The sequence below is a fragment of the Fopius arisanus genome, unplaced genomic scaffold (assembly GCF_000806365.1).
Source record: "Fopius arisanus strain USDA-PBARC FA_bdor unplaced genomic scaffold, ASM80636v1 scaffold00204, whole genome shotgun sequence".
Taxonomy (NCBI): Eukaryota; Metazoa; Arthropoda; class Insecta; order Hymenoptera; family Braconidae; genus Fopius; species Fopius arisanus.
This window is the reverse complement of record NW_011887943.1, coordinates 18556-35079: the sequence shown is the minus strand read 5'-3', so window position 1 is coordinate 35079 and position 16524 is coordinate 18556. Positions and strand designations below refer to the sequence as shown.

General features: G+C 40.0%; 1 protein-coding gene across 1 annotated transcript in view; it reads left to right on the top strand.

Annotated features, from left to right (window-relative positions):
• Window positions 1-4283, top strand: part of LOC105272543 (uncharacterized) — a 16091-nt gene extending 11808 nt beyond the window's left edge. Inside the window, exons 4-5 of the mRNA XM_011314717.1 lie at window positions 3468-3720; window positions 3803-4283. Of these exons, the coding sequence (XP_011313019.1) occupies window positions 3468-3720; window positions 3803-4283 (734 nt within the window). The remainder of the gene's footprint in view (window positions 1-3467; window positions 3721-3802) is intronic.
• The last annotated feature ends 12241 nt before the right edge of the window (window positions 4284-16524 follow it).

Below are 16524 nucleotides of genomic sequence, written 5' to 3'. Positions count from 1 at the left end.
TTTTTAATGACCTGGCGCCTGACTAAATTTTCGATTTTATTTTCGGGGTGATTTGGTGCCAGAGGGCGGGCTGATGGACGAAGGGTTCCGTGAACCTTCGAAAATTACGTCGCAGTATATTCAAAAGCCGAAGCAGTCAGTTGTTTAATTATTCAATTAATTATTGTTCTCTATTAACATCATAAGCACAGAGAAACTTGTAAATATTTATAGTTCCTTGATTATTCACGGCTTAAATTGATCTCATGTCATACCCGGGCAACAATGAAAAAGTGGTGGACTGTGGATGTCGATCTGGATGAAGTTGAAGAACCAATAGTTTCGTCTGATGTCTGATCATAATGATGAGGCCAAAAATCATGATCATGAATACATGATGCTAGTCTGGATGAAGGTCACTTAGATGCTAGGAAAAGAGAGATTGACGACGAGACTCACCAACAGCTCATTGAAGTATATAACAATTTTTCGATGACCCATTGCATAATGGAGAATTAAAAAGACAAGCAGTTTTTGTTGTCGCCTTCCCGAAACAAGAAATTATGGTAAAATTAAGGACACCATGGACCTTTCTCTGGTATATGGTATCGGATTTGAAATTATGGTAGCGATACCATAATTATGGTATGGTTGGCAACGCTGGTCCTCGTTCATCTGAGCACTAGCGTTGACTTCATTCAAGTCTAGCTCCAGAGATCCTAGGTTTTTATTCTGATCCTCGAAGGTTTTGTTTATTGAACTTTCCAGGTTTGTCAGTTGGTTGGACTGGAACACCTTTGCCTCTTGGACTTGCTGTAATCCAGTGAATAATGACTTATTGCAATTAATAGATTCATCTTTGAGAGGAGAGACCGATAAAGTTGTGCGATTTGATGATTTAATTTGATTCATATGTGAAAATCCAGTCTCACATAAGTATGAAGTACCGAACAAACAAGCAATTTTTTTTATAAACAATTAATAGATTTGGATACGCGTTTGTTTCGAAAATTCGTTGCCAAATGCTATCTGAAGTTAGTTGCCAAAGCTCTGTGTCGTGTTGCAAATTAATTATCTCGTGATAAATCTGAACTTGGTTTACCGGATGAGATTTTTTTATTAATTAATGTGGAAAATTCGGCAGACGTCTCAAACTTTTTGGAAGAACGTAAAAATTCAATTACCATGCCCGTTTTAACTATATCTTGAAATCTAGAGTTAATATTATTCAACAGCTTTTCAGCACATACAGAAAAATTCGCGAAATCTAGTGCAAAACCTTCATGCTTATCTGCAAGACTCTGAACGCGTGAGAAAACGAAAGGAATACAATTTTTATTGAATTCAGCTATTGTGGAGGACCGAAAAAGTTGACAGTTTGAAGAACCTTTAGATACTCCCAAAAAAATTTGTTAAGGCCTTGCATTTGTTTGTTGTAAAAATTGATATTTTCCATTAAGTCAGCGGTATATGCAAGCATTGACAGCCATGGAATATCGTTCAATTCACCATGTTTATCATTGCAGAATTCGCAAAGAAGCTACGATTTCTTCCGGATTTTCCCAAAACCTTTCGAGCATAGCGTCCTTACTCAGCCACCTCACTTCTGTGTGATACAATAAATCGCGCGATTCTAAATCATTCTGTTCTCTGAAAAGATTATACAAACGGTGCTGCAGAGGTTTCGTGATTATGGAATTAATTAATTTAATAACCACGGAAATTACGTCAACGGAAATTTTCTTTACACATAATGCAAATTAATGGAGAATGCAATGAAAATGGCTGAATTCGAGAAAATCTAAATCATCTTTGCATTTCGCAATAAACCCTTTCACTCGCCCGGTCATGTTAACAGCACCAACCGTGGTGATACTAACTAACGTATCGAGCGGTTCTTTTGCAGCACTGAAATCGTTTTTCAACGCTGAAAAAATGTCCTCGCCTTTTGTCGTGGTTTGCATCAGAGTTGCCAGATGGCGAATTTTTTGAAAATGTTTTTTTGATTTTAAACAATCCCAATCAAGCAAGTCCAGCCGATAACGCGAATGATTGACACTTTTGAAATGGCCTAGTTGATATCTAATTCGAAGCTTGCTATCATCTATCCTATTCTTGAAAAACCAAAAACAATTTTTGGAAAAAATCGCCATCTGGCAACCCTGGTTTGCATGGAAAACATAGGAAATGGTTCTTCTTGGACTTGTGGCAAACGCTAATTATCACACAAAAGAAAGTACGTTAAAGGGGGGCGGGGAAATCTAACGTGAACACAAACGGGGAGAAGTTAGAGGGACCGAATGTCTTACAATAATTCTGGGCCATATGCCCTGCGATTAAAACTAAACGGACTAACATTTTATGCTGTGGCTTACCGTCGGGGGGGGGGGGGGGGAATTGGTAATTAGGGGGACTCGTTGGGGCGGAGATGCAGCAGGTGGGTACTCATGTGGGTGGGCGCCAATCTCTAACTCTCCGTCTTCCACCATCGTCCACGTTTTTTCTCCTGTCTCTCGCTGTCTCTCACTGCACTGCACTGCGCTCGGACACACCACTCTCTTCTATCCAAAACAGTCACTCCAGCTCTCACAAAGCTCTCACACCGTCTCAAGGGTCTCTCACAAGTTCTAAAATCTCTCTCGAACTCTCTAACAACCTGCACACTCTCTAATAATTCTTTCAATTTCTCTCAATTTCTCTCACACGAAAAAAACACGTCAAACTCCGGGGCAGCTGTAATACGAGTGATGGCCGTCGCTCATCCTCGCTTCTTCTTCCCCGATTATCGACGATAATCGCGGGTAATCGGGGGCACTCGTGATTTCGTGTTCTTTTCCCTTCCGTTGTCCTTGTGTGGTCAACGGAGGGATGCCCTCCTTCTTACGGGGCCACGTGGTTCGGCTAGCAGTGTGAGGGGGTTTGTGATTCTTCCATCCGAGTTCTCGCGTGTACTGGGCGAAAGGAGGAGGAGGGGGGGGGAATAACTCGGCAGTGGAACCCCAACGGCGGCAAATACCTTTTAACAATTCCTATAGTTATTGGGGGGGTGGGGGGGGTCTCAACAAATTGCCTCGTCGCAGAATATAAATTGTTTTTTCTGTTAAAGCCGGGCTTTTATTCAATCACGCATCTGAATCGAGAAGAAATTTTTCACTCGATCCAGATGCTTCGACTCGAAATCGCACAATCAGCATAAAAGTTTTTCTCCAATTTTTAAACATGCAAATGAATTTTCCCGCCTTAACAACCATGCTTGGTTGTTGAAGTTCGGGAGGCATTACATTTGCCGAATTTCTTAACCGGAGACTCCATCACAACTCACTGATGAACTGATGAAATTGGAAATTAAAAGGGATACTCTATAAATATTAACGAAAAAAGATATTATAGGAATAATTTGCACTGGCACTTGGTAGTTGAATACACTTGTGTATCTATCAGTCGAAAAGAATCTCCAGTGATGCTAACTTTGGTGTTAATTTATCCAGATTCGATAGGTTGTCCAACTGGAGCATCTAGCCGGTACGCAACTGACTTTGTGCCACAGAAACGAGCGTCAATAGACCTTCGATTGATGGATGATTTTGGTGCTGTAGCTATCGCAAGTCATGGCAGTTCACCCAGAGATTTTCGGAACACGTCATCATCGAATATTCGCAATATGTCGGTTGACAGGTCGTCAAGTAGGAAAACCAGCCTCGAGTTCCGAAAAAGCCCCGATTTCCGAAGAGCAGACTACAGGCTAGTTATACATACACTCTGTGATAAATCATTCACTGTATAGTTTTCTGGGATTTAATCTTGCATTGTCGGAAATTCACAGGTATTTCGATGATATTGAGGTGAGGTCTAGAACGAATATCAGTGATAGCAGACGACACAGGCAGAAGCTGAACCACTCAAAGTCTGATGATAACCGGAGAAGATCTTTTGATCGCCATAGGAAAGACTTTCAAGAAACTAGTAGACACTCACTCACTACACCCGTGCTTGTTGAAGGCTGTGGGCCAGAATATGAATTGAAATATTTCACTAGTTTATCATTCGAGACAGAAGACCGCATATCGCGTATCGCAGACGTTAACCATGTTGTGGAGATTAAGGAAACTAAAATTCAAGATTATGACAGTCCTGAAGAGCCTATTGATGGCGATGCATTATTAGAGGAGCCGGAGTTGGAAAACATTAATGATACTAAGATGTTCCCTAAAAATGAAAATGAAAAAAGACCTACCAGGAGCAATGAGAAAGATAAGGAAAAGGATAACAACTTCTCAGATGTTCTTATGAACGTTGACAAGTGAAATTTGCATTGAATCCTGAAAATACTAATATCAGTTTGAATAGATGATGTTTTTTTCCAAAATTATCCATGTCGATCTCAGAGTACAACTGGAAGTTTGCCCTTTCGAAAAGTTATAAAAGGTTTCGTAAAATTGGTGGAACTTTTTGAAAGCAACTCTGGAAACGATCGAGCGAAAACTCAGTACAGTGATGAAAAGGTGAAGTATATTTGAATCTAGTCTTCGAGATTCGAATACAAAATACCTACCATTAGCTGAAACTGCACGACCTCACAAACCCCATCCCAGTGCCCCAGCCCAATTATACGATCTGCGCTGGATATTCAACCGCCTTCCGTCTTCCGCGTCTTGAATGGAGCTTCGTGCGCAACAAAGGTGCGGACCGTAAGATCTCAACTAATTGTTGAGGCTCAAAATTCAGTATTCTTGTTCATAACAATTATTTACATTGGAGTATTGTTTTTCGCAGAAGTCGATAGAGAAACTCCTTCGCTATATGTCGATATTTTTTTATTTTCGATGAGATTAGCTCAATTAAGGCAGTTGATTTTCTTGGCGCGCAGCGCATAAAAAACAATATTTTTCAATTTATTCAACTGTCTGCCGGTTTGAATCGAGATGATACATTTGGATTTTTTTTTCAGGGCCTTTTTATGCACCGATTGGCATTTTTTCATTGACAGCTGAATAATGTTGGGTCAAGATCTAAATTGATTGGACTAATGTCATTTCCGGGTTTAAATATTCGGAAGTCATCGTACAATTAATGGGAAACTAATGGAATACCGAAAAGAGCGAAAAGAATTGATACGGAAAAAACTGCGAATTAGTTATGGAGGCTCACCGGTAGGAAGACTATAATCGGGAGCGATTACTCGTTACGGCAGCGAGGATAATACGAGGGTACTTAATTTCGGCTGGGGATACTTCTCTGCAATCCGATGTCTCTTCGGCTTGCCAAACATCTCCTCAACCTTCTCTCTGTGGGTGATCTTTCCTTCTAACTTTCTCCACGGTTCCTCCGTTCTTCATTTAATGATGGGAATTTCTCCACAAAGAATTTCCTCCCAATTTTCTCCGCAAAACATCTCTCTAGTCTTTCTTGGTCACCTGGGCAACTGTTATGCGAATGATAGCCGCCAATCACTCACATGCCTTTTTTCCTTAACCCTTCGCATTTTCTCGTGGAAGCGCCCGGATGGTTGTCGCATCTTCTTCCGTCTGTGATCTCTTGAACTTAAAGTCCTTCCACACCTTGTATAATGGACCCGAGCGGATGGGTTCGTTGATAGGGATAGATCACTCGTAGATAATAGAAATGACTATCTCTCAGAGAGAATCAACTCCTTTAGCAATTAAACGATTTATTTAAATAAATCAAGTGTTTCGTCTGATCCCATGGGTATCAGGCATTATATATATACTTATATACTTATACTTATACTTATACAAGAAGGTGACCTAACGAATCGTCGTATTACTAACTGACTCTGTCTGACAAACTGACAAACAGACCCAGTGACAACGAATTCACGAGTTTATATTTCATAGTGGATTCGATTGCAACATTCGTAATAACATTATCCAGCTAGACTTCACGCCTGCGCGAGTTTTGTACGCTAAATGAAGCGGTTGTGAAGTTATCGAATGTGAAATTCAATTTAGGATGACGATGCGTATTGATGGTTATTAAATATATTTTGCAACTTCCAATGGTGAAATCAGAGGCGAATAACTTACCGAGGTTCTCGACGCTCAGAATTCGCGAATCCCACAAAATTTATGGGCTTCATTGTCGCAACGGTTTGCTATTATTGCTTCTGGCTCTGGAGCTATGAAGAACCACGCCAATGGTGAATACCTTCCGCATTATATGCATTCCTCCTCTATTCAGCTCAAAGAAACAACTCCCCAGCCCCGGTTAGAAATTGATTAATCTTTACTGCATCACTGGTTACGTCGGCATGGAATGCTTGTATTAGCCTAAGGGGGCCTTTCACCAATTTCCTTTGCAATTTGAGAAGCGGGCAGTCCTCAAATGAGTCTCCAATAACTGAAGTAGAATGTGTAGGAAATTTTAGCGTTTAATTCTGTTTTGTGAGATGTTTATGTCGATGGAAATTTTATGATGATGAATTTTGAGTGGTTTTAAATAAAATCACTGCACGTGTTTATGGCGTCAACTAAAAGTCAATAATTTATCGATAAAAGATGGCTGAACTGATCACAACAAATAGGTTTAACAGAGTCGAAATTAGAAGAGCGGGTCACAATTTCTATATGTTGAACGGTATCGAGAAAAACGTAATTAATGTTCTGAAGAAATGGAACAATGAGGTGTTCCGAGAAAAACGCGTATACACTGCGTAACGGTTGATGTGGAAATGGGGGAGAGTAAAGGGCTCAAGAGGTGAGGTGATTTAATTAGGACATCATATAAATATATCATCTGTATTCGATAACCGTGAGCTGTCCAGGATGTGGCGCCTTAGGTGTCAACAGTAATAACCCTTGGTCACCAGAGGTGAGAGGTGAGCCCTGCATCTGAGCGGAAAGAGTGTTGGGTGAACAATGTGTGCAAGTGTGGGTACAACTGTCAGCTGACAGGATTTCCAACACATAGTAGACAACGGGCCTGTGAATGTCGAAGTTCTACCATTTAACAAGCATTGGAATTTCAATACTTCTGGAAATTTTTTTTTGTTAACCTATTGAATGGCTTTAAAAGCAGCAACTCGACCTGAATCTATTGGGAACTGAGAGGAGAACGGAATCCTTCGTATTGAGAGTATTAATTCTGTAATACGGAGGTGGAAAGTGAGTAATTCTTCTGATTTGGTAGTATTATGATTATTCCGTTGAGAAATCATTTTTCCATAATTATCTCGAGAATGAATCGTTCTAAGAGAAAATGTCATATGATCGTATTAGAAATCAAGCTTAAAATTTCACTAATTATGGTCAGAAGTAGTATAGAAATTTTAGATATTTTTTGGGTATGTCTGATCAGGGGGCGGCGGAGAAATCACCGCACGTGCCCGTGCCACCCTCCACCGTGAAATAAGCGACGTTACAGCAGGGCCGGGAACCTTCAGGTAGTAAGGAGCCAGCCTATTACTAGGGTCGGGATAATCCTCTCATCCTAATGGGTACCCAATTAGCTAACCATTGTGAGCGAATAAGTCCCAGCAGTGACGATATTGCAGCCAGCCACGTAGAGTGGCGTGGCAGTCGCATAAAAATGGCTGACCCGCCAGAATTGGCGCAAATTTTTAGTTTCAAATTTTAAATAGAAAATAGAAAAATTAAAATTTACAATGAAAAACTCTCAAGAATATATTTAGGAATTGGTTTTCGGTAATTATTATTTTCCTACCAAATAGTGCCACTCTGAATGTGAAAAATCAAAATTTGCCACGGTTATTTTTGGAAGATTCTATTATATATTATATTATATTCCTGATGGTTTTTTTCATCCCAATTTCAATCAATCAAATGCTGGCATTTTCCGTCACGTGGTACAAGTAAAACGGTTTAACTTGGGATATTTTTCAAATATTTCCTCGTTTGTTGCTAAGCAATGACAATATCCAATAAACAATTGGTACGCGTTTCAAACCCCAAAAATGTCATTAGAAAAAATCCAGTTCAAAGACTTTACCTCAACATCAGCAGATTTGGAGGAGAATCCTTGGACATTATTGATCAACAAATTGAAAAAAAAAAATTGAAAATTGAGATTTCCTAATAAAACCGTTTCATCGAAAATCTCGGGCATATTTGTCATTTATTATGGGTTATCTCAGTTCTGTGCATTGCTAGTTTCTTCTCAGAATTCTTATTTTTATATCTCTTTATTCTTATTCATTTCCTCAGCAAGGACTATCACAACTATTGCTCATAATATAATAATTAAATCGTAAAATAATTCGTGGACAAATAGTGGTATAAGACTTACACCACTATTCATCCACGAATTGTTTGCTTCATGTTATTGGGTACAGTTACCGCTCCAGCTCAGGAATTGACAAGTATTTTATTTTATTTGTTTCATTGCTGCAAATATCGTCTGGACACAAAATAATTGTCAAGACAGATTCCTCATCATGAAAACATCGAAAAAATAATTTTTCCTCATATTGCTGCCTATTTCGAACAAAAAAAATTATATTTATAATTCAAATTGATGGAAAATCAAAATTCCCGCTCGATCGCACGGTGGCTCTCTGCCGGTATCGGTCGAACCAGAGCTCAAGCACAGAGAGATATCGTATTAGAGCAGGTAGTTTTGTTAAGTGGATGAGGCCCCTCTCCCAGCTCTGACTAACGAAGCTCGGCAGCCGCGTGAGCCTAATGAGCCCAGGTTGCGGGGCCCTGCGTTACAGCAATAATACGCCTCATTCCGTACCCCAGCTCCGGGCAACCTTCCGGTAGTCAGGAGTCAGGCTATTACAAGGGTGGGGACAATCCTCTCATCCTAATGGGTGCCCAATTAGCCAACTATTGTGTGCGAATAAGTCCCAGTGATGACGATATTCGCATCAGCCACGTAGAGTGGCGTGCGAGTCTAATGAAAATAGCTGACCCGTCAGGATTGGTCCAAAAATTCAGTTTTTAATTTCAAATCTAAAATTGAAAAATTTCAGTTGGCCATGAAAAACAGTGGAGAATATATTTCTAACATGGTTTTTCGGCAATTATTAATGTCCTTTAAAATATTGGAACTCTAAATGTCAAAAATCAAAATGTGTCACTATCATTTTAAGAATATGTTCCTGGAAAATCGATTGCAGTTTTTCAGATTAGATTTTGAATTTTGCTAATTTTGCAACGTCAAAACGAAAAATGAATTTTTTTAGTCATAACATGAGGAAATAAATGTTCACTTTATGTTTCTGGTGATGTCTACTGTCTTACTTGTAATTTCGCTGGAAGGGTAGCATCTGGGACTATAAATTTGTCGAAAATAATTAGAAATTTAAAATACAAAAACATGAATATAATTTTAATTAAAGAAGAAAAATTGATGATTGGCGAAAAATTAATATTTATATTTCAAATTTATGAAGAATTTAAAATTCCCGGTCGATCGTACGATTGCCCTGTGTCGGTATCGGTTGAATCAGGGCTCAAGGAAAGGGAAAACCCGAATTAGAGCAGGCAGTTTCGTTAAGTGGATGAGGCTCCTCTCCCTACCGAACCTCGGGAGCCGCGTGAGCCCGATGAGCTCAGGTTGCCGAGCCCTGTATGAGATTGTACAACGACGCATCACACACCGTACTTCCGGACAATCTCTGAATTAATCAATTATGAATGAATAAAAATGGAAAACGAGTGAAATTATGAGTGAACTGAGAATTCACGGATTGCGTTCGCCATCATTTGTTATCGCCAGCGCAAAATTCCAACGACATTCAACGCGGACAGCGATATTATTTGATCTCTAGCTTTGCTTCAGGTTCATTTACGTTTGTCCCAACGGGGTTCAATTTCCTCAAATCAATGCGGTAGACCTCAAGCGATACGCCATATTCGACCGGGCTCGTGTCAACAACGTTACAGTAGGCGCCCACGCGCCAGGACCACGGTCAACAGGTTGCGCCGGACCTCACTTCATCTCCTCGACTTTCGATAACTGAACAACACTCGGTAACTTAGTAACCTCTCAAAATAATTTTTTCAACCGTCAATGTAGCCATCAAAATGGATCTTACTGCTGCCGGCCATTTTGCTGTTATGAGCAATTAGACCTCCAAAAAGATAAAGGTAACAAGATTTCTCATAGTTGCCAACGCTTCAAGTAGTATAGCCGCTGCTCAATTTATTAATTATTATCTTACATCACGTTCAATTTACCTGAAGGTCTTTAGGGAAGTCACTCACATTGCATGTCTTAATATCGTGTAAATGTGATTTTAAAATTGATGTTATTTAGATGAAAATAATATTCGAGGAAAATAACTTGGAATTATGTGCAAACGAATATTCTGATAGGATTGAATTTAGTTAGAATAACGATTGAGTTGTATTACATTCGGCCTTTAATTTTTTCTGGGAAGAATTGTGGAAACATCCAAAGTCATGTATGATAATGATGAATAAATTGCCTTGATTTGGAGTGGATATACCACTTGAAACATTAGCATCAAAAATGTTGTTATTTTGAGTCAATTGGACGTACAATGCAAAGAGTCGTAAAATGGCCCGCAGGAATAGGAAAAAATTTGATTACCAACCTATTAGTTCGCAACGTGTGTAAGACAGGTTGTCATATCACTCAACGGGATAATCACATTAGATGATCCAACTCACGATATATAAAATCGACAAATATCTATCAAGAACTATCAACGACGTTAACTGAGGCCTTTCAACCAAAGAACCCTTCTGCATTGCAATGTCAACAAATCAAGTACTTCACATCAAGACTTTTTGAAGTTCGACTTGCCCTTCCAACCTTCTAACCATGTCATCGACTCGCCAACCAAAAAATGCTGTATTAGCCAACAATGATGATTGGAAGCCATTGTTTCATTGTCTTCAAATATTATAGATATTTTTCATACTAGATAGCAATACTGAAAGTAAGATGATGGAATGGAAAACTCCGCAGGAGGAAGTGGTTTCGACTGGGTTTTAGCCTCCAAAGTTCGGAGGTTAGACAGCCTGCCTTGGTTGTGGTGAACTCTTTTGGAATGTATAAGAATCTGAGCCCGTATGGAATATATCCGGCACTTTTGCAAAAAGAAGATCCTCGCACTAGCGCAGGCTGTTACCGGCATGAACTGCATGTATAGCTCCACCACGGATGCCAAGGAGATGAAGGGCAGTCAAGGTTACATTTAGCAGTCTAGCAGGCTAGACTAAGCTCATTCCAGCTTAAAACAATAGTGAGGCTCGTTGATAGGTGCATTACGGAGGAAGTGCTGAAGATAAAGCCCCTCAAAACATGCCTATCAGGCGGATACATCGACACAGAGACCATTACACCACCTGGTTGGAAAAATAGAAGAAGCAAGGACGAGGAAAGAGGGCACTGTCGATGTCTTTATCGATATAGAATGCGCTTTTGATGTGTTATCCTTTGATATCGTGGAGAAGGGATTGAAGCACTCATAATCAAATGGATCGCTATCATCTTTCGAATCAGGACGGTCTGCTCGTCTATCAGGAATAGCGTGGTCAGTGCGCTGACGGGGAGAGATTGCTTGCCAGAGGGAAGGGCTGCTATCGCCTCCGCTGTTGCTGTCGTTGTCGTTGCTATCATCACGAATGAATGTATGGGAGTGGAGACGATGAAATAGGCGGACAACGTACTGTTGCGTGCCACGAACAGAAACGACGTCGTGTTATACCATAAAATACAAAAAACGCTGGACCACGTTCAGCAGTTGCGCACTTTTCATAGCTTCAGAGGAAACCCGCGCAAGGCTGGAATGGTGCTCTACAAACCAAAAACCCCCTACTGACCCTCTCTACAGGGTGTCCCAGAAGTACATGCTAATCCTTTACCAGCATGTAAAGGGGGTGATTCTGACCCGAAAAGTCCTTTTCCACTTTTGGATCAGAAGCTCCCCCCCGGAGATATTGCGGTAAATATGCTAGCCAATGACGCTGCAGCGTTAAACGGCGGTACGTTTGTCTGGCTCCGATATATGCATGAGCGACGCCGCTTCCAGGCAGCGTGCTATGCGTGCGGAGCCACACGGATGTACTGCCGTTTAACGCCGCACCATCATTGGCTCTCCTATTTACCCCAATATCTCGGGGGGGGACGGGGGGGGGGGGGGCTTCTCAGAATCACCCCCTGTACATGCTGGTAAAGGATTAGCATGTACTTCTGGGACACCCTGTATATGTGATACAATGCTGGGCTTCTCCGAAGAATTAAAATATCTGGGCATTCAGTTTGACAGAAGGTTCAGCTAGGCAAAGCACAGTTCCATGCCAATAAGGTCATCACTACATATTGAACATATAAGAGGATATTCGGAACCATGAGGAGGCCGAGGGCCACCATGCGATCGAGCGAGAATTTTCAACTATCCATCAATTTGAAAGATAAATATGAATTTTTCCGTAGGAATAGGCAGCAATATTCGGAAAAAAATCTTGATTAAACTTTATCAGAGCTGCTTCCGTTTTCAACGTACTCCGTTCCATAATTTTTACAATTTTCAGGTACGTCCTAAAGTAGCTAGGCATCCGTAGCAGCGCTTATGGCGAAGGTTTAACATGGATATTTCATTGCGGCAACTGCGGAATTAAAATAGAGGCTGTACCCGTGAATAAGGCAGGGCACGAGGCCAAGAGAGTCGATAACGGCATCCGAGAGGTCGAGATCGAGTGAGGGGAAAGGAGACTAGCAGGCAAAAGTGGGGAATCTTCATGGGCGAAAAATAAGTGGGGAGCATCAAAGCGCTGCGTAGACACCGAGCAATCCGTCCGCTAATCAAACATTAATCTCTTCTCTCCTAATTATTATTAAGGGATGAAACAAGCGATACTCGATGGAAAATGAAATCGTCCATCCATGGACACCCATTTCACCCCTTAATCTCTGTAAGAAAAAAATAAAAACATTGACGAAAATGAAAGCGGTCAGGTAAACCGAATGGTGGGCTTGTTTACTCTCTCTTTCCCTCTCATATGTTCTCAACAAACACATACTCTGGAGAAACCCTCCATTCCGAGAATTTACGGATAGCGTATTGGGAGCGTGTGAGAGCGAGAGAGCAAGGAGATAAATCCTCCACCGTTCCGAACAAAATTTGCGTCCTATTCGTTTTTTCGCGAAAAGATTCATTAGCACTATATCCTTGACACCGTCCTTTTTGCAGACTAAAACAAAATTCTACTTTTTATTCTCTATATGAACAATATTGGTGAAATTTCAACTTATGGAAACAATCAATAATAATTCATCAATTTCCCGTTTTTATTAATAATGAAAATAACAACGGATAGAACTGGGATTGCCTCGAATGAATGAAAAAGTGGGTTAAATGATCCAATATCATATAATGAAGCCCTTGAAAATTTATATTTTTCCCATTTACAGTTGCAATATTTGAAGGAATATACTAATTACCGAAAACCAGTTCCGAAATATATTCTCCAATTTTTTTCATTGCAAATTTCAATTTTTCAATTTTTCAATTTTACATTTAAAATTTGAAACTGAAATCTTGCGCCAAAGGTTATCTAATTGGGTGCCTATTAGGATTTAGCGATTATCACAATCCTAGTAATAGGTTGGTTCTCGGCTACCTGAAGGTTGCCGGGCCCTGTATAAGAAGTCTTTTCAATCTGGCTGGTAAAAGCATTGAGACCCGGCATTAATTCAGCGGCCGATGAAAAAATTCCAATCGGTCCATAAAACTGTCCTGAAAAATACATAAAAATGTATACTTTGGTTTTTAATCGGCAGAGAGTTAAATAAAGTGAAAACTGTTGTTTCTTATTGGCTGAACGCCGAGAAAATGCACTGCATCTGTTTAGATCATGCCACTGATAATTAAAAAATATCGGAATATAGCGCGTGAATTTCACTATCTCTTTCTGCCAAAAAACAATACTCTCATGTCAATCATGATTATGAAAAAAAATACTGAAATTTTTGAACCTCCACAATTAGATCAATTAGATCTGAAGGTCCGTCTTTTTTTTTGTGCCCGCAACTCCACCCAAGACGCGCAGGGCACGAGGCGTTTGAATATACAGCACAGAGCATACATTTAAACCCATTGCGCAACGCGCGTCTTAGCTGGATCTGCGTGTGCAAAAAACGAGCGGGCCGTCAACTAATTGTTGAGGTTAAAAAATTTTAGTATTTTTTTCATGGTAATTATTTATATGAGAGTATTATTTTTTCTGGCAGGAACTGATAGAGAAATTCGCGCCCTATATTCCGCAATTTTTTTATTTGCAGTGGGATGAGCTGAACTGATACAATCCATTCTCTTGGCGTTCAATGCATAAAAAGCAATAGTTGTAAATTTATTCAACTATCTGCAGGGTAAAACCCAGAGGATATATTGTGACATATTTTTGAGGGCAGTTTTATGAATCAATTGGAATTTTTTCATCGCCACCCGGATAGATGCCGCGTCAAAGTCCAATTTGACTGGACTATAGAGGCTTGGGGAACGGTATCGGCCGCCCATAAATTTCGGCAGATTTTGCGACTCTTTGGCTACCAATCTTGGAATAAAATGTATCCACGGGGAAAGAAGACGTGGTTTAAACGCATGGGGCTTTGATTTAAATTTGGCACGAACGTGTTTTCGTCAGCAATTACCCTCATTCTTCCATCAATCTTTCCCGAGCAGTATTTGCCATCTAACTATAGACCATTGCATCGTATCCAATTCTTGCCCGGTCTGTCGCAGCCAGGACTGACTCAACGTTATCAAACCAGGATATCACCGAATATGGGCTAGTACCAGTAGAGAGAATGCACCCATGGCATACAGCGGCGTGGCACACTGGCTCACAATCTCGCCTGAATATTGGCCCATTATAATTTTTGTCTCTGGGGTAGAAGGGGTAAAAGTTATAATGCAATTAGAATAAGAGGACCAATTATTATTATGCTAATACTATTCCATCCAAGATCATCTGACGTGTGGGTCCATTTAGTCTCAGGTAGGTTACTATAAGTTATTCAAATCTACTTCACTCATAAATATGTTGATATACTTATAGATCACATTCAACATTCAGTGTAGTGCCAGTTTATTTGGCGCAAACATTGAAATTCCAGAGATTTCTCATGAAGAACAATACCTCTTATTGTAAAGGTGCTCCTGATAATGTATTCAAATGTTACAGTGGCTTTTTGGAAGAGACCAGTGGCCATGTAAAATATGTGTTCTTGTGGCATGACAATTAATTTTTTTTTGGATCATTTTCGAGTTCTTAAGGGCAATGAAGTATGTACTTATGATTAAAAGAAATCGAATTAAAACATGATTAACAATGATCGTCTGATACAGTTCAATCATTACTTTGTTTTGTTTTCAATTTCAATTCAATACCTCGAATGCAGCACTGAAATGATTGATCATGGAAAGAAGTAAATATAAATCCATCCCTGTATAATATGGGGGAAACAAGGAAATTAATAAGAATATAATGAGAATTTAATAATGAAATAAAAAAATTTACAGACCCAAAAGATTGGTAACCTCACGTTTCTCCCTGATGAATTTCCTATGGTGGGCGGGAAGGACAGAAAAGAGAGACGATGGATCATTTAATTTACAAAAGTTGGCTTGAATGACAGATTTAGTGCAGTGATCCCCGACAATTACATTCACCAGGTATGTAAACATTATTTTATTTTTATATAAATTATTGATGATTTTTTCCGAATATCCCTCTTCTTAATACACCAATGGTCAACTTGTATACAGGGTGTCCCAGAAGTACATGCGAATCCTTTACCAACATGTACATGGGGTGATTCTGAGCCAAAAAGTCCTTTTCCACTTATGGCTCAGAAGCACCCCCCCCCGAGATATTGGGGTAAATAGAAGAGCTAATCACGCTGCAGTATTAAACCGCAGTTGGTCCGTGTGGCTCCACTCCGGCAAGGTAGGCAGCCGAGGTACTCCAATCGACTTGGTCAATAGCTCTAAATTACAAGCTTTTTACATGCTTTTTTTATGCGCAAAGCAAAAATTTTCTGCTCAAATAGGTCTTGGGAAAAACGAATTTTTTGGATTTGGGCAAGCCAGGCGGCCACATTAACAGTATAGCATCAAAAACTACGCCAAAGCAAGTATCCGTTTATAAGCTAATTTTCTGTGTTGAGGGAATAATGAAAATCATAATTTTCTTGGGAAAACCTTTACGGGCAGAAAAGACAGAGACCCAGAGGCATTGAAATGGGCACCTGTTTGGCCCACACTTATCCGCTATTTACATGCTTTTTTTCTGCGCCAACCAAAAATTTTCTGCTCCAATATTTTGGGCCCCACTTCGACTTTGAGTAGTTGAACAACCACCCAATGGCCCCATTTGAGGAAATAGTCCGGACAATGTTATTGCAGTATCCCTTGATTTATAAGCTAAGTTTCTGCGTTGAGAAAATAATGAAAATCATTATTTTCCAGGGAAAATCTTCACCTTCTGGGAAACGACGAGGCCCAGGGACATTGTAATGGGCCTCTGTCTGACCTACATTTATCTGCTCTTTACATGCTTTTTTTCTGCGCCAATCAAAAATTTTCTGCTC